At 38.2% G+C, this 19,457-nt stretch overlaps 2 protein-coding genes across 20 annotated transcripts in view; one reads left to right on the forward strand and one right to left on the reverse strand.

Moving 5' to 3' along the window:
• PIGN (phosphatidylinositol glycan anchor biosynthesis class N) overlaps nt 1-7,040 on the reverse strand; it is a 143,264-nt gene extending 136,224 nt beyond the window's left edge. For 8 of the 11 annotated variants that reach the window (XM_078348254.1, XM_035271290.3, XM_035271292.3 and 5 more), the window contains exon 1: nt 6,827-7,040. The gene's annotated coding sequence lies outside the window, so the exon portion shown is untranslated. Of the gene's footprint in view, nt 1-6,461 lie in introns of all 11 variants that reach the window. The other 3 variants (XM_035271293.3, XM_035271286.3, XM_035271287.3) reach the window with 2 other exon arrangements.
• A 194-nt stretch (nt 7,041-7,234) lies between these two features.
• The window catches only part of RELCH (RAB11 binding and LisH domain, coiled-coil and HEAT repeat containing), a 120,553-nt gene continuing 108,330 nt past the window's right edge, over nt 7,235-19,457 (forward strand). For 8 of the 9 annotated variants that reach the window (XR_013525936.1, XR_013525937.1, XM_008979915.5 and 5 more), the window contains exon 1: nt 7,235-8,020. Coding sequence is in view for 7 of the 9 variants with exons in the window: in XM_008979915.5 (XP_008978163.2) it covers nt 7,486-8,020 (535 nt within the window). In the remaining 2 variants the exon portion in view is untranslated. The remainder of the gene's footprint in view (nt 8,021-19,457) is intronic. The other variant, XM_035271280.3, reaches the window with a different exon arrangement.

Raw genomic sequence — 19,457 nt, forward strand, 5'->3', positions numbered from 1 at the left:
TCTCAAACATTCAAGACATATATTCTCCTATATGACTCTACTATAATTGATTTCAACTTTATCCTGCTGATCAACATTGCTTGCAGTTTGTCATGATTACAAATAATATGGCATTTAAGCTGCTCTCTTACGGTAAAGTTGCAGATTTTTAGAATTTTTACAAATTGTAGTGACCCACAACAAAATAATCTGGTGGACTGCCATTAGCCTTCCTTTCTTTTTTTTTAAATGAAATAGAATACAGTACAATAGGATAGGATAAACTAGAGAATATATCACATCACAAAGTACTTCAGAAGTAGTACATGATTATTTTGAAACATTGTGTTTTAATTTTTCGTGTATGTGCATACATCTTTATTCTTGCATGTATATAACCTGCAGTGAAAGTTTAATTTCAAATTATTCTATGGACAAATAAGATTGAAAGCCATCTCTATAAGGGCAATTGTTCTAATAAACAAAATTTTCAACTTTACAACTTTACTGGCAAAGTGTCCATAATAATTTAGATACCCTCCGGCAATGTACGAAAGCTTCTAGATCTCTCAATTCCCACAATTGCTTGATACTGTCACATTTACCTTAAGCCAATTTGAACAGGAAAAATCGGCATCCTGTTATCTGAATATGTATTTACCTGATTACTAGTGAGTATGAACATTTTTTCATGTTTTTATTGGCCAATTGGGTCTTCCTTCCTTTCAATCGCCTATTCATATGCTTTAATCAGAGGGTTAGGGTTGTTGGCCTTTACTTCAACTTGTACATTAAAATTATATGTGTGTATATGTTTATATATAACTAGATATACACAGTTGTATATAAATTTTGTTCGTAGGTATTTCTGTTAAAATGAAGTTTTCAACTTTAACACGCTAAAATTCATAGAACATTCATCCTTTCTGGGGTGAATTGTTTGTGTCTCATACTATAGAAGAAAACTTCCCTGGTTCTAATGTCACATTTAGTCTTCCAATAGTTTTAGATTTTTGCTTTTTACCTTTCATTATTTAACATTTATTTGTGTCGGTTTGTGTCCTCTGAGACAAAATAATTATTTGTATATGGGGTGAGATAGAGATCAGATTATGTTTTCAACAAGCTGACAAGTATTAGTACTGCTACTAGTTTAGAATTTGCTAAGATAAAATTACACATCAGAAAGAAACAGGTTTAAAAAACCTTTACATTTAAATCTTGGCTTTTGCTTTTTGTAATAATAAAAAATTAGAAACAATATCTAACCATAGGGAACAGATAAAACTGTTTATTCATAATGAAATACTATATTTCTGAGGATACATCTCACAAATATCAGTATTAATACAAAATCTAAGACATTTATTGCCCTTTTCTCCCCAAAAAGGTCAAACTTCTTGAAAAGAGTGAACGCAACTTCTTTTATTTCCTGACCACCTAAATCTCAAACAACCTAAACCATATTTTCATTACTTCATAGGAAAGTGAAGACAGTTAACAGTGTAAAATCTAATAGCTATTTTTTAGTCTCCATTTTCCCTTTTTTTTTTTTTTTTTGAGACAGAATCTCGCTCTATCACCCAGGCTGAAGCACAACAGCACTATCTCAGTTCACTGCAACCTCCGCCTCCCGGGTTTAAGTGATTCTCCTATCTCAGCCTCTAAGCAACCTAAGTTCCTGGGCCTAAGCGATCCTCCCACCTCAGCTTCCCAAGTAGCTGAGACCACAGGTGCATGTTCACCACATTCAGCTAATTTTTGTCATTTTTTTGTAGAAATGAGGTCTTGCCATGTTGCCCAGGTTAACACCTGGGCTCAAGCCATCTACTTACCTCGGCCTCCTAAAGTGCTGGGATTACAGGTGTGAGCCACTGGGCCCAGTTGCCTTCTCCTTTTTATTTTTATTTGTTTTTTTTTTTTTAGATGGAGCTTCGCCCTATCTATTACCCAGGCTGGAGTGCAGTGGTGTGATCTCAGCTCACTGCAACCTCCACCTCCTGGATTCAAGCAATTCTCCTGCCTCAGCCTCCCAAGTAGCTGGGATTACAGGCATGCACCACCATGCCAGGTTAATTTTATACTTTTAGTAGAGATGGGGTTTCACCATGTTGGCGAGGCTGGTCTTGAACTACTGACCTCAGGTGATCCACCAGCCTCAGCCTCCAAAAGTGCTGGGATTACAGGTGTGAGCCACCATGCCTGGCCATCTTCTCCTTTTTAATAGGCTCTCATCACTTGGCTTCTGTGACCATTACTGCTTTCGTTTTTCACCTACAGCCCTGACCAATGTTGAACAGTCTCTATCTGGTCACTGAACTTTGGAGTTACTCAAAACTTGGTCTTCAGCTATCTTTTCTTCTCACTCTATACTTTCTATCCTGGCAGGTTTCATCATATCCATGCTTCAGTTATCACCTATATGTAAAAGTCTCAACTAATTATAGCTCCAAATCCACATATGTAAGTCCAACCTTCATAAATCTGCATGGACATTTCAAAGACACTCAAACTGAGTAGGTTTAAAACCAAACTCGTAATATTTCTCATGAGCCTTATCTACTACCTCCTAAATCCTTAGTGCTCACAATCTCAGGAGGTCGCACCGCCTTCCCACCAAGTATGTAAGTCTGAGAAACAGGTGTCATTCTTTACATCCTATTCTTCCCCTCCATTTAGTCCAACAATTGTCCAGTTTGTGTTTTTTGAATCTATTTATTTGTCTTATTCTCTACTGACACCTTTGTAGTTTAAGATGTAGACCATCTCTTATGCTAACTCCTACAATGCAGGAATAGGTCTCCCCTTTATATGCTGACCCTTCTTTGATCCGTTTCTTGCCATATAGCCAGAGTACTACTTGTTTTCCTTTTTCAAAATGCAAATCTGAACATCTGACCCCTTGCATAAAACTCTCAAGTGCCTTTTCACATACTAATCAAGAATAAAATCCTTAATGCGACTAAGGTCTTTTTTTTTTTTTTTTTTGAGACGGAGTTTCGCTCTTGTTACCCAGGCTGGAGTGCAATGGCATGATCTCAGCTCACCGCAACCTCTGCCTCCTGGGTTCAGGCAATTCTCCTGCCTCAGCCTCCTGAGTAGCTGGGATTACAGGCATGCGCCACCATGCCCAGCTAATTTTTTTTTGTATCTTTAGTAGAGACGGAGTTTCACCATGTTGACCAGGATGGTCTCGATATCTTGACCTCGTGATCCACCCGCCTCAGCCTCCCAAAGTGCTGGGATTACAGGCTTGAGCCACCGCGCCCGGCCCCGACTAAGGTCTTTTATAGGCCAGCCTCTGCCTTCCTTTCTAACCCTGTCTCATAGCACGCCCTTTTACTTTGTAATATCTCACATCTCTGGCCCCTGCTTTTATTTTTTCAAGTATCCCATTGCTGTAAGACCTTCATAGGTTCAATTCCTCTTTGCAGAATGCACTTGCAAGCTATCTTCCACTCTCGCCTAACATTCCATTTCCTGCATCACTTCCTCAGGGACTGTGCAGATTAAGTCAGAAATGAAAACTTTTAGTTCAGTTTGTGATTACATAGCTCTGTCTATGACTATTTGTATTAATATCTGTCTCTGTTACTTCACCACAATTCCATGACAGCAGGACAGGCATCTCCAACACTCATCATAGTCCTATACACTTAGTAAGGACTCAAATGTTTGCTGAAGAAATTATTTAGAATTATTATTTCAAGGTTAAATGCAATATGCACTATAGCCACTAGAGGATGCCCTGCTTCTGTTTTTTATTCCTCCAGAACAAAATGCAAAGATTCAAAATACTTAAAAAAAAAAAACTAAATCTTTTATGCTAAAGTAATTTACTATTAATGTAAATAAAATTGCAGTGATTGCAAAATATCAGTATTCACACACTACTTATTTTAATTAGCTTAACTGCTTAATACTAAACAATATTACTTAATATTTCTCTTTAAAGAAAATCACAATTTATTCAGATTTACTGAAAAAGAAATACCTCCAAAATGAACACAGAACTATTAAAATTATTAAAGGATATATTTATGTACCAATAAAGGTTATCTAGTTTCTATCTGTGGCTGTTCACCACACATTGAAAAACAATAAAACGAGGTATTACTAAAAGCTCAAATCAACTAAAACCTGCATTCAGAAAGTTACTTGTCATTCTTTTAAGACTATTAAAGCCTAGAATAATTTTTTAAATACTAAAATGATTGACGTGCTTTGAAAAAAGCCATCTTTCACATCTTCATTGCTAAGGCACAAGCTTTAATAACTATCATTAGTCAGATGAAACATTAGTTTTAAAGGCCTAGATTAATGAAAATCATACTAAGCAGAACGGAAATTCCCCAACACTATTAGAAATAAATTGGTATAAGTAGTGATTGGCAATTATTAATATTCCAGTGTGTGCTACTTCTTAAACATTATTCATTTATAACCAAACCTCTGTATTGTAGGAAAGAAAAGTACCTACTGGGAAGACTGGGCAGTTGATTTGTTATGGGGTGTAAGCCCATAACACACATTCAAACACAAGATCAAACACACAAGTTCATGGTTATAGGATAGGAAGCAGAAACAGAAGTCGAAAACTACAGATTTGTACAGGAAGAACTTCTCTACATGCAAATAAAATTACGACTCTCTAAGGAAACATTTTAAATCTATTTTCAACCTGTGCTTTAGAACTGAGACCCTAAATAAGATACTCCCTTTCAGCCTTACTGACTTAATTTCTTTTTCGGGTTTGCACTGCCAAAAAAATTGACATTAGTTTTATTTTTAAAAATCTGTCAAATGTTCTCAACATATACTAATATTTCATTAATTAATAACTGACCACAGTAACATTTATTGTGTAGCAGGTACCAGGCACTGGGACAAGAACATTCACAATTCTGTGTACTTTCCTTATCCCCTTTGATAGATGAAGCTGAGAAGTTAGGTAACTTTTTCAAGGTCTCACAATAAATAACCAGTAGAATTGGGATCTGAACTTAAGCTTTTCTATCTGATAAGCATAATCCTCTTCAGGAATTCTAAATGCAGGAGATTTCTAAATTTCCCAATCACAGAGATGGAAATATTGTCTATAAACAATCTATTTCTAATCATGCCCTTTCCATGCCATTCACTAATACTTCATTCCTACATTACAGAAACTGGTTCCATTTTAATCTTTCTGGGAAACCCAACTAAAATACGGATCAGCAATCCCTTTTGCTAAGAAATCTCTAACAGGATACAGTATTTGCCATTTTGATTCGATGTGGGGGATTTTTTTCCCCATGTTTTTCTTTAATATGCAGCACAGACAAATATTTATCATTAAAATATTGGGAACTAATGTCCTATAAAAAATACTTTAAATTCTTGGTATTTTTTTTAAAAAAACTTCTAGCAAAAATAAAATTTAAAAAACCCCAAGTCCCATTCAAATGAGAATTTGACTTTACTGAGCCTGGGTAAACTGAAATTAAAGCCTACTCGTAACTGCCGGCATAGCTTTACATGTAAGCCAATAACCCGACCTGAGGTTATGTAAGAATGCTCTGTTTTAATTTTTCCATGGAGCTAAAGGGAGATACTTTACTGTGGAATGTTTACTACACGCTGAATGTAATATGTCACTTAGCTGACAGTCCTATTACTGCTGCTATGTATTTCGGCGCTTACTGGAAGCTGTACACTAAGAAAGGAAATCTAAAATCTGCAGAAGTGGTCATTCGTGGGTGAAAAAAATAGGAGTTATAAGAAATAGCAGTTTAATCGCATTGACTGGAAAATCCTTTATGCTTTCAGATCATAATCAAGGAATAACATAAAAGATGAACGTTGATCTTCTAAACTTAGGATACATGCTTTATATGCTAACACTTCATAAAGGAAATCAAAACTCTCTGAAGCATTCAACTTTTAAAACAGTTAAGTTCCAAAACCTTGATTCTAGCCCTGAATGAACAAGTCAGAAATGTTGGAGGAGACAGTGGATAACGAATAGTTTGGGACATAAGAGAAATGATTGACTCCTTATTAGGAAAGTTGATTTTTTTTTTTCTTTTTTTGAGATAGAGTCTCGCTCTGTCGCCCAGGTTGGAGTGCAGCGGCGCAACTTTGGCTCACTGCAACCTCCACCTCCCGGGTTCGAGCAATTCTCCTGCCTCAGCCTCCCGAGTCGCTGGGATTACAGGTGCGCGCGACCATGCCCAACTAATTTTTGTATTTTTAGTAGAGACGGGGGTTTCACCATGTTGGTCAGGCTGGTCTCGAACTCCTGACCTCGTGATCCGCCCGCCGGCCTCCCAAAGTGCTGGAATTAGAATCGTGAGCCACCACGCCCGGCGTGGAGTTGATTTTATATCAAACGCTCCAGGCTTAAGTTCACTTATCTGTTTACTGGTGATACAACATTTGATGTTTTGAAGGGTCCCTGTTGTGTAAATCGTGTATTAAAATCCTAAGCGTTTATTGAGCACCTGTTTGTTTTCCAGATCCAGGCAAATGCCAACTTCAGGGTTCCCTTTTCCGTTTAGCCTCTCCAGCCCCCGTACCACCTACAGACAGGACCAAGTCCGGGGCGGGAAGACGCGCTCCGCAGCTGCAAGAAGTCAGGCTGTCGCTAGGCCACCCATGTGTGCAAGCACGTGGCAAAGAAGGGAAAAGAAGGGAAGTCAAATTCTGACTACAGGCCTGGCCACTTGATATCCGTGGAGACAAAATGTCACCACTGGCAGCAAACAGCGAGAAAATGTGCAGCGCACTAAGGGAAGCAGCGCGTTCGCGGGCGCGACACCACAGTTTGGGCGCCGACACCCTCCACACACTGGTCCCTGAACTTTACCTGGAGCTTATCCTGGTCAGGCCTGATCTCGAAAACAAGGGCTCCTCAGCGCGAAGGCAGGACCCAGCTCCATTAAAGCCCTTGGGCAGGGGTCCCCTCTACCCACTGAAGCTACAGCCGGGAGGGTATACCTAAGCCACCACTACAACCACCCCTCAACCCCGGAACGCCCCCAACACCTACCCGGTCGCTGCTGCTCTCGCGATAATTCTCCGGCCAGTCCCCCGTCAGTCCTCTCCACGCCTTCCTTCTCTGACCAATCATGGAGGAGTTGTGGATGGGATTTTGCTTTTGAGCGGAGAGCGGGGCCTTCAATCTTTGCTTTTGGAGCTGGGAATGGGCGGAACTGAAGCAGGTTGGGGCGGGGCTGGGGCGGGGCTGGATGGGGAGAGGAGCAGGGCACGCTCCAGTTATCGCGAGACTGGAGACCAGGAAGACGCCTGCAGAGCCGGGCTGCTGGTGCAGCAGAGGCTGAGGCATCAGTTGCAGCTACATCCGGACCTCCTGCCTCGGATCCTACTCCAAGTCTCTAAGTTGGGAGGCAGGACGTGGTCAGGCCGGGGCCGTGGAGGTGCGCTGTGTCCCCTGAGGCATAGGGGATTCGGGCTGCGGCCTGTCGGAGCCAGTAAGGGAGGCGCCCACACTCCTGACAGGATAAGATGGCGGCGATGGCGCCTGGAGGTAGTGGCAGTGGTGGCGGAGTGAATCCATTTCTCAGCGATTCGGACGAGGACGATGACGAGGTAGCGGCAACAGAGGAACGGCGGGCAATACTTCGGCTGGGTGCCGGGAGTGGCCTAGATCCTGGCTCTGCGGGCTCGTTGTCACCACAGGATCCAGTGGCCTCAGGAAGCACTGCGCGGCCAGGGCTCCCTGGGGAGGCGTCAGCGGCTGCGGTGGCCCTGGGGGGCGCCGGGGAGACCCCGGCCAGATTGTCAATTGATGCAATCGCGGCTCAGCTGTTGCGCGATCAATACTTGCTGACCGCCCTGGAGCTGCATACGGAGCTGTTAGAGAGCGGCCGCGAGCTGCCTCGGCTGCGCGACTACTTCTCCAATCCAGGCAACTTCGAGAGGCAAAGTGGGACCCCGCCGGGGATGGGGGCTCCAGGTGTCCCTGGAGCAGCAGGCGTTGGAGGCGTTGGAGGCGCTGGAGGTCGGGAACCGAGTACAACGTCGGGCGGGGGACAGCTCAGTAAGTGGACGCAGCCTGTCACACTCTGGCGGGGTTGTTGGGATTGTAAGGAGTTACTGCGGGGGAGAGAGGGTATTTCTGGGTGGGTCTTGAGAATAAGGACATTTTAGGAAACGACAGTATTGGGGTGGGGGCGCTCTTTTGCGGTGGAAGCAAAAGGATCAGGCAGTGACTGTTCTCTCTGCCTGCCTCCAACCTTTGGCTGGTGTTGCACTTGCTCCTGACTCCGCTGTAGTCAGTATCTATAAAACATCAAGAGTTTCTAATTCACTGGTTATTACAGGAGGACTCCACAAGGCTCCCTTTTAAACTAGTTTATTGCTTTAAGCATTTTTCCTTTTTTTCCGGTTACCTGAATCACACTACCAGGAAATGGTGTTACCTGAAGTGCCTGCAGTAGTTCTTTCAGTCTGAGTCAAGAGAGAAAGAATAGGACATATTGCTGCTATCTCCAAAAAGTCAGATGTACTGAAGACCCTTTGTCTTTGGGACGACTTTTTCACCGCCAAAATTGGATTTTCTACTGCACAGAATTCGTTCTGTTTAAATAAACTCGTTGAAATTCAGTTTCAATGCCTTAATTTCAGTAAGGTTCAAAATTACAGGAAATCCAAGGAGCAAGGCAGACAGGTTCTACAAGCAGTCTCTCACCATCCCACCAGCTTACAAGCTTGTCTCTCTGCATTAGATAGAAATTGACCTTTTTACCTTTTTGGAATCATTTTTAGAAGCATAGAGTAATTGTTTGTCCCATATGTTTATAAGCATCTCTTATGGCTTGAAAACTTATTGTCAAAGATGTACTGTACTGTAGGATTCCCAGAGTCTCCCTTTTGGGAGGCATCTTAAATATTCCCTTACTAATGTATGGAGATGTTTTAGTATGAAGCTATATATTAATTCTATATTAACATGTATTCATATAGAATTCTTTAACTGCAGCCTAATTGATTTTGTTTGGTCACTATGCTTTTGAATAGTGTCAGATACTTAAATTGCCAAACATAGACATAGTGGAAGCTGAGGGAGTACATCTTCTATCAAGGTGAATCTTAAATGTATTTCCCCCTTGGATATGGGATTTTCTCAGTAGTTATTATTTCCTTACTCAACATGTAGGATAATCTTCTTTTTGAGGAAAAGACTTTCTCATTGCTGACCTTTAAGACTATAACATGTGACCGCAGTGTAACAAAATTATTATGTGATGGTGGTGGTGGTTTTGGGGTTTTGTGTATTTTTCAGATTTCTAAATTATCTGATGATTTTTCACCAGACAAGCTCTAGCTATGATGTCACCTTTGGAAATGCTTCCTCCAGGCATAGGTAGTTGCTTGGCATCTTTCATTGTACCACTTTCAAACCTCCATCGTAGCCTTTAGCCCGTTTGTATTTGATTTGTTGACAATACCATTTTTCTCCATTGGTCAGTTCCTCAGAGACATTTTTATAATAAATTCCTCACACTTTGCTCAGTCCCTGGCCTGTTGATGATCATAACTGAATTGTATCTACTATGTTTTCAACCATATTAATACAGTGAAATGGATTATTCCTTACTTGGTAACTTTATTCCTTTACCTTTAAAGAATGTCTTAACCTTTTCACCCTGCTTTATTAGGGCTTCATAGCATTGTTTCTAGTGAAAATTCCTCCTTACAAACTTACTGTATTGAAAGAATTATATTTATAACTGAGCTCATTAAATAGTTAAGCAGTGTTTTAGAATAAAAATTTACATCTAACTGCCTTTGCAGTACACATTTTTATAGTTGCTTGAAATAACTTAAGTCTTATGATCAAATATCACAATTAAATATTCATGAGCACCTGTGCTTTCCTATTCCCCTCATTTATTTGTACCTGTTTTAGGTACTGGATGTTTGTGTGTGTGTGTGTGTGTGCGCGCGCGCATGCATGTGTGTGTGTTCACATAAGGTTATTAAATTTTTGGTTAATATTAAGCAAATGAACAACAGGGCAAAAAATTCAAAATTATTTATAATCCCACCAATGGTATTCGCTTTTCCTGTCTTTAATGGTATTTGCCTTTCCTGTCTTTTCTGTACATGTATTTTAAAAAGCAAACTGTTTAACATAGTCTTATGTTATTTGACAGGCACTATATTTTTTAATATCAACTTGGAAGTAAATTTTGCATACAGTAAAATTTACACATTTGAAGTGTGTGCAGAGTGGTGAGTTTTGACAAATCAGTCACTACCACAATTAAAATAGAGAACATTGACTGGGCACGGTGACTCACGTCTGTAATCCCAGCACTTTGAGAGGCCAAGGTGGGCAGATCACAAAGTCAGGTGTTTGAGACCAGCCTGACCAACATGGTGAAACCCTTTCTCTACTAAAAATACAAAAAATTAGCTGGACACTGGTATTCCCAGCTACACGAGACACTGGGGCAGGAGAATCACTTGAACCTGGGAGGCAGAGGTTACACTGAGCCGCAATCATGCTGCTGCACTTCAGCCTGGGCAACAGAGTAAGACTGTCTCAAAAATAAATAAATAAATAAATAAATAAGTAAATAAAATGCACAAGATTTTTATTATCCCCTGAATTATTTCATTCAATATCCTCACTTCCATCTAGACCACCACTGATCACTTAGAACAGAATTTCTCAACCTGGACCTGGGCACTTTCAACATCTTGGGCCTGGTAATGCTTTGCTGTGGCTGCTGTCCTGTGTATTATAGAACATTTAACAGCATCCCTGACCTCTACCCACCAGATGCCAGTAGGAACCACCACCATACACATGCCACCCCAGTTATGGTAACAAAAAACATACCAGCATGGCCCAGGGAAAGGGAGGGCATAATTTCCTCAGTTGAGAACTACTTCTATAGATAAGTTTTATCTGTTCTAAAATTTCATATAAATGGAATCGTAGAACGTATTTTTTTGTGTGTCTGCCTTCTTTTGCTCAGCATGTTTTTAAAAGTCATCCATGTCTTCGTGTGTATTAGTAGATCATTTCTTTTTGGTTTTATCTCTAAAAGTGGGGGCGGGGGCATAAAGACATTTGTGTTTTTTAAGACATTTACGTTTTTTCCAGTTTCGTGTTATTATAAAGAAAGCTCCCATTTATGTTTATAGGAAACTGCCAAACTGTTTTCCAAAATGGGCCGTTTAAAATTTCCACCACCAATGTATGAGAGTTCCAGTTTCTGTATCTCCCCTAAACATTGGGTATTTTCAGGCTTTTTAATCTGTCATTTTAGTGAGAATGTAGCAATATCTCATTGTGGCTTTAACTTCTATTTCCCTGATGACTAATGATGCTGAGCTCCTTTTCCCATGACTTTTGCTTAGTATATTTTTTGGGAAACGCCTATTCAGTCTTTTGCTCCCTTTTTTTCCCCCTTCAACTTTTATTTTAAGTTCCAGGGTACATGAGTAGGGTGTGCAGATTGGTTACAGGGGTAAACATGTCTTAGTGGTTTGCTGCACAGATCAACCCATCACCTAGGCGTTATGCCCAGCATGCATTAGATATTTTTTCTGATGCTCTCCCCCTCACCCCCCATGTCCATGTGTTCTCATCGTTCAGCTCCTACCTTTAAATGAGAGCATGCAATGTTTGGTCTTCAGTTCCTGTGTTAGTTTGTTAAGGATAATGGCTTCCAGCTCCATCTATGTGCTTGCGAAGGACATGATCCTGTTCCTTTTTATGGCTGGCTGCATTGTATTCTATGGTGTATATGTACCACATTTTCTTTATCCAGTCTATCATTGATGGGCATTTGGGTTGATTCCATGTGTTTGCTATTGTGAGTAGTGCTGTATTGAAAATATGCGTGCAGGTATCTTTATAATAGAATGATTTATATTCCTTTGGGCATAAACTCAGTAATGGGAATTGCTGGGTCAGATGGTATTTCTGGTTCTAGATCTTTGAGAAATCACTCCACTGTCTTCCACAGTGGTTTAACTGATTTACAGTCCCACCAACAGTGCAAAAGCATTCCTTGTTCTCTGCAAACTCTCCAACATGTTTGTTTCCTGACTTTTTAATAGTTACCATTCTGACTGGCATGAGATAGTATTTCATTGTGGTTTTGATTTGGGTTTCTCTAATGATCAGTGATGTTGAGCTTTTTTTCATATGCTTGTTGTCCACATGAATGTCTTCTTTTAAGAAATATCTACTCATGTCCTTTGCCCACTTTTTAATGGGATTGTTTTTTTTCTTGTAAATTTGTTTAAATTCCTTGTAGACTCTGGATGTTAGACCTTTATCAGATGGATAGATTGCAAAAATATTCTCCCATTCTGTAGGTTGTCGATTCGCTCTGATAGTTTCTTTTGCTGTGCAGAAGCTGTTAGGTTTAAATAGATCCCATTTGTCAATTTTTGCTTTTGTTGCAATTGCCTTTGGCATTTTCGGCATGAAATCTTTGCCCATCCCTATGTCTTGAATGGTATTTCCTAGATTTTTTTTATGATTTTCATAGTTTTTGGTTTTACATCCATCTTGAGTTAATTTTTGTATAGGTTGTAAGGAAGGAGTCCAGTGTCAGTTTTCTGCATATGGCCAGCCAGTTGCAACATGATAAAATGCCATTGCTACAAAAAATATATATATATACAAAAATTAGCAGTGCATGATGGCGTATGCCTGTAGTCCCAGTTACTTGAGAGGCTGAGGTAGGAGGATTGCTTGAGTCCCGGAGGCCAAGGCTACAATGAGCCATGATGATACCACTGCACTCCAGCCTGGGTGAAAGAGCAAGACCTGTCACAAAAAAAAATTAAAAAGCCAGAAAACAGTGTATCTTGTGAACAAAAGTTTTTGATTTCATCAAATTCAGTTGCCTTTTTTTTTTAATATTTTGTGTTCTGTATGTTCTTTTAAGAAATATTTGCCTATCCTAGTGTTGCAAAGATTTTCTCCTATAAATTTTGCAGTTTTCACTTTTACAATTAGGTCTATGATGGCAGGAACTGTATTTTAATAAAGGTATCATTAAGGAGAAAAGAAATATTTCTTAAGTATTCCTCCTATAAACATGCAGACATTTATAGTACAAACTTTAGTATAGTTTTAAAATACTTGTATAAAACTGCTCAGTACTGTATTCTGAAGATTTCAACTAAGCTCTGATCACACAAATTATATTCTCTAGGACAGGGCTACTGCCTATTTTTAAAGGTCCTCTGTATATTCAGTTTTAGCATGTCAACTGATACTACTTCCGTGTGATTTTATAATTCTCAGTGAGCAGTTGTTGGTTTATTATAAACAGGTATCTAATGTTTTAGATAATTCATGTTGTTTATATTGTATATAATAATATAAACAATATGGATTATATACAATATAATTATACATTATATACAATATAAACAATTTATTATATATATTATATACAATATAAACAATGTGGATTATCTAAAACATTATTTTGAATTGTTTTTATATATTTTTTGATTGATATGTGTCTGATCTGAAAATTCAGAATACTTCATAACGATGTATAACAAAAAGTGGTTTCCTTTATTTAATGATGTTTAAGAACAATGTAATCCTATTAACTTTATAATTTTAGATTGAGTGATTTCCCTAAAACTGTTGACCCGAGTTAATCTATAATATAGTTGTGCTTTTAAACACACTTTAAGAAATCTTCATACTGTTTAATATTTTTATTGATTATAAGAATAATCCATATTTATAAAACATTCAAATATGAGGACATACAGCTTTATAAGCTTAATGTTTTCCATACAGTTTCTATTAACTGAATAAAATTACTTTTAACAGATATTCTAAGAAAAATCTCAGTTTTGGATAAATTCTTATAGCATCATTGTAATGTCCTAAATTTACATGATGGACCAATTATATCTTTTATATGGAATATTACTTGCTGGAATGTACATACACTCTGCATGTGTACCCTATATTTTTGCCAGATGAGCCAGGTTAACTTCTATTCAGTAATTATTTTACTTTCTAGTTACATTGCAAGATAAAATTTGTGAATGACACTGATAACACTGAGCAGGTTATAGTAACTTAGCAGGAATAATGCCTCTTCTGCTTGAAGCATTATTACTCTAATCAAAATCAGACTAATTTCTTAAGATGAGCCCAGTTCTTCGTACAATAGAGATGGAATTTGATCAAGTAGAGAGGGCGACTGACATGCCTTTTGGTGATAGATTTCTTTTACCATGTCTTCAAGTTTTTATAAGGCAGCTAATCAGGCTGCAATCATTTACTTTTGAATGTAATAACTTCACTTGTGAGCTTGCAGCCTTCCAAAATCATCTTCCTCGTTTTTAAAATCTTGCTTTTTTTTTTTTTTTTTTTTTAAACAGAGCCTCCTTCTGTCCCCCAGGCTGGAGTGCAGTGGTGCCATCCTGGCTCACTGCAATCTCTGCCTCCCTAGTTCAAGTGATTCTCCTGCCTCGGCCTTCCAAGTAGCTGGATTACAGGCACGTGCCAACACACATGGCTAATTTTTGTATTTTTAGTAGAGACTGGGTTTCACCACGTTGTCCAGGCTGGTCTCAAACCCTTCACCTGAGGTGATCCACCTGCCTCGGCCTCCCAAAGTGCTTATTACACTTTGTAATGCTTATTTACACTTATTACAGGCATAAGCCACCACGCCAGCCTAAAATCTTTCTTTCATAATCCAACCTATCGTTTCTCAGAACTCTGACAGCATATATCTCACTATGCCCAGTGTTCCTTTCTTAGTATCACTAACACTAAGATGTCATGATTGCTTTCTTCTTAAGTTGTCATCTCTTCTACTTTATAAAATAGTTCCCTTCTGTTAAATTAAGATTAGATTTAGTATTTCCTCTGCTTTCTGAGAGAGAAAATACCAGCACAATATTTCATTTCTTTTTTTTTTTTTTTTTTTTTTTTTTGAGACAGAGTTTCCCTCTGTTGGCCAAACTGGAGTGCAGTTGCCGCCACTGCAACCTCTACCTCCTGGGTTCAAGTGACTTGGCTAATTTTTGTATTTTTGATAGAGACTAGATTTTTCCATGTTGGCCAGGCATGTCTCGAACTCCTGGCTTTAAGTGATCCACCCACCTCAGCCTCCCAAAGTGCTGAGATTACAGACGTGAGCTAACGCCCCCAGCCCCAGTGCAACATGTCTAAAATGTATTAAGTTCTCTGCTTTTAGCTGAATTAGACTTTCCACTAATCTCTGGACCGTAGACATTCCTAAATAAATCTACTATATAACTGTCGTTTTTCTTTCCTATGTCTTTCCAGTTGTTTTAAATTATTCTGTGGAAATTTAGTCAGATATGATCCCTGCTTAGCATGGTGGCCTGAATATGGTTGGTGTTCAGTATTTTTACATCGATATATTTATTAAATTGTAATCGGTTGAGGATTACAGCAATCTAAAAGTTTAATGCATATCCTTGAGCTTATGTTCTTGATGGAGAAGTAAGACTAACAGATGAAAGAATTTTAGAATAGTCTCCCATGGTAAAGATAATGTTTACAGAATGTAAACATTCTGATCACATTCTGTAAACATTAAACATTTCATTCTGTAGAAATGAAATGGGCCTGTGGGGAAAGTAAAAGTTAAGTTTGACCCTCAAGGATGGATAAAATTTTGAATGAATAGTAACTTTATTATTTGGCTATATTTAGACTCTTTATCCTGAGTAAGGAAAGGAAAAGGAAGTACAGGTAAAGGAAAGACAATAGCTCTCGTATGTTTTCATTTTTAAAACATCATCTGGGAACATGACATTCCCTGCTTGCCGTCATCGGCTTACCATATGATAGAGTGATTCCACTGCGGTAGTTGTAAAAATACAGTATGACATTTCAGGCCCTTGTGGTCCTTTAAAAGGAAGCAGGATAAGGGTTTTAATCTGGGAAAACCAAACTCACTTCTGTGATTAAAATTATACTTTCTACTTCTCAAACAAGGAAGTTAGGGGTGGATCTTCAAAATGTTTGTTAAAAACCTAGGTTGGTTGTTTGGCATTTTTCAGTCAAAAAATAAATTTAGTGAATTTGTTTTTAATTTAGCTTTTAACTGTGCTGTTCCACCCTACCCTGCAGCTCCCAGCCCCCCAGCCTTATCTGAAAACCTGGACTACTTATATCTGTTATAAAAAATTACTTTTTCTCACAAGTAGTTATTACTAACTTCCTATACTGTGGTATTTGATGATAAAATGTGTTTTTAAAATTATTTACACTAAAACCATACTTGGTATTTGAATAAATAATGCTTTGCTATATTCGGTTATACTTTGAAAGCAGTGCCTCTTTGATCAGAGGGATAGGAGATTTGCTTTAGATTGGGGTTGATCTACCATAACTCTTCTATAAGTATTTATTTCAATATTGGAATTAACTTTTACATCTGTTGCTGGCCCCATTTCACTGGAGCAAGGGATAGTGATGACTCCCAGCTTCATGTATACAGTATACTCAGCTTCTACAAACTAAGGAAATATATAGAGAGAGAAACCTGAACAAGCTGACTGTAAATTGATTAATTTTCTTTAACAGTAGTTGCCTCATAGATTTCTGAGAATTGACTACCCGATACAATTGGCTATAGCAATGGTATTTACCAAGATTCAGCAAAAGATAGCGGGATAGAGAAGAATGCCCTAGAGCTGATACATTTGGATTATAGTAAGATATAGGACAGACGTCTCATGTTTCTGTGAACCAATAGAGAAATATGGGCTTCATCAGAGTAGCTGTGGAAGATTTGTGACTGATAAAACAACAGTAGGTCTGTGCCAGACTATACCAACTATAATTTCGTACTCAGACTATTATTTGAAGACCGCTGGACTTTTACCAATATCTGATCTTCAGTTCTGTCTCTGCCACTTACTAGCTCTTTCACCTTGGGTAAATCACTTCTTAATGCAGAAGGCAAGCCAGGTAGTACAAAATTGATCATTTGAAAAATAGAGTGACAAACCATAGCACCACACTGAGGCACAGGTGAATAATCTGCCTGAAACATCACTTCATTTCATCAAGGTGCCCACACTGCATAGTATTAAACTTAAAATTAGGATATTCACATTCCACATGTAATTGTAGGATATCTGGGCAAAGTCCAGGATCAACTAAACTTTAACTGACAGCCAAATATAATCATCAGCTATCCCTCTGTGTGAAATAAACTAACTAGGTCTAATTAGCTTGTGCTCTCATTTTTTAGTCTTCAGGGTTTGCTGCATGGTTACTTAAGTTTCTGGTCTAGTCATGGAGCATGACTAAACCTCAGGGAGGAGGAGAACACAGTTGCAATCATGGGTGTAGCATTCTTCCAGATTTTCTCACCTGTTATGTCAAAACTCAACAACAGTCAGAAATAATGTTCATTTGTTTTTGAAACCAGCTAGTCCTGTTGTGGATGGATAAGATTGCTCAAGGTAGTATCATCAACATTTCTGTTACTTTTAACCACCTGTGTGCTTGTATGCTTCCTTAGTTCAGGCTTTAGCTCACCTTTGTCCCATCAGTTTTAGCTTTATCCTGTAGCTTTAATCTCTTCCTCCATCCTTATTCTTACTTGATTTTAAAAGCTATTCATTCATGTCATTCTAGCTAAAGCCTTTTAAGTAAAATTGCTTCCTCCTGTCCAAAGCAACTTGTTCAAACCTTTTTTAATTAGCAAATACATATACATATATAATAGAAAAAATTTACAAATCTCACTACAAATTTTTTAATTTCTTTCTATTTTTATATGGTATATTTGTCAAAGTATAAAAGTGGCTTTAAAATATTTTATTGTGGCTATGTATAATAAAGTTATCCCTCAAGTTTTGCTTCTTCCAGCCCTTACGGCCACCTTGTCCATATGCAAAACCTTTATTCTACTCACATTGTTTCTTCATTTATCCCTTGAAACATGCCTTATGTTTTCTTGAACTGGTGCCTGGTGCTCTTGTCCACATTATTTTTTCTTCTCATTGAATTAACTTGTCTTCTGTTACTTATTTTTTTCTAAATCTCATGCATCCTTAAATCAGGGTCCTATGTATATTTCTTCCTTTCCCTAAAGCTTCTCCAGCCCATAGTGATCTCTAAATCTTCAGAATTTGTAGTATTTTTTTTGTCTGTTCCACTTATGGAAATTAATTATATACAGACCTGTGAACATGTGTTTCTAATTAACTCTTAATGATATTATTGAAACGTTTGTAAATGTTTTAGCTGACTAGATTTTTTTTTTAAGATGTTAGCTCATAGGTCTTATATTGTCCTCTTTCATGCCTAGCACAAATGCTGGGGTAGACAGTTTCTAGAAAATTTATCTACATATTACCAGTACTTAATATTGTGTCTGGCATATAAGCTTTTAGTAAATATTGAAGTTGTGTTAAAGAATTGATCTTTAGGTAGTAGTTTCCTATAAATTTATAAGTTGGGAATATTTCCTTGTGAAAATTAACCTTTTCCTCTATATCCTATTCCCTCACCTCTGAGCAAGATTCCATCAAGGCTCTGTTTCTGAGGCCATTCACAGTATCAACCCAACTTACCTGGAATCTAGGTCATCAGAACCTGGATGCCATTCATATTATTGAAGAGAACCAATAGTTTTGAGCTCAGGCTTTGCTCTCAGAGAGCTTGAGTTCGTATTTCTATTCTGCCCCTCCCTAGTTGCATGACTCTGGATAGTATTTTTTTCCTTTACTGTAAAATGCAGGTGGTAATCACTCTTCTAGCACGAGGTTGTTGTGAAAGGTTATCTGTATAAAGTATCTGGCACAGAATAAGTGGTCAAAAGGAATGTTAATGATTACTATTGTTGTCTCTATTAATAGTAATCATTCTCTTTAATAGCTTTTCATGTGATAAAGTCATCTGGTACTATAGAAATTTTAAGTGAATAGCTTTTCAGTAAAGTTTCAGCATGTGAGTTTCTTCCCAAATTTATATCTTGTCTTAGAAGTTCAGCTCTTTCTGAAACCTTGTGATAAAGAGAAAAAGACAATGAGCTGCAAACTGGGAAGCTTGAATTCTACTTCTGGCTTGCTCACAGATTAATTTTTTAACCTTTAAGATAAAGTGAACCAATTGTATTATTGTTATCCATGTGTGAGTTAATTCCAATGATTTAAAAGCTTGCTTGAGAAGAGGACAAAGTTTTACCAAAGTTTATCTCTGTACTCCTTACTATGGCTTAGTAAATATTGAATTAAATGCATAGCTTCACTTCTCTCATATGTAAAAATGAAGGGGCTGTACTATCTAAAAAATTCCTTTTAGCTCTCAAATATTTTGGACATAGGGGTCTGTGAAAAATTAGCCCATCATTGGAGAAGAATTGAGGATCAGGGAAATATAAATGTAAGTGTTGCAATTGATAAAAGTAAAAGGCTGTCCCCCACTTTTTTATATTAAAGGAAAGATGTTTAGATCCTGATCTATCCAGAAATTG

The sequence above is a fragment of the Callithrix jacchus genome, chromosome 13, assembly GCF_049354715.1.
Source record: "Callithrix jacchus isolate 240 chromosome 13, calJac240_pri, whole genome shotgun sequence".
In the NCBI taxonomy this organism is placed as follows: domain Eukaryota; kingdom Metazoa; phylum Chordata; class Mammalia; order Primates; family Cebidae; genus Callithrix; species Callithrix jacchus.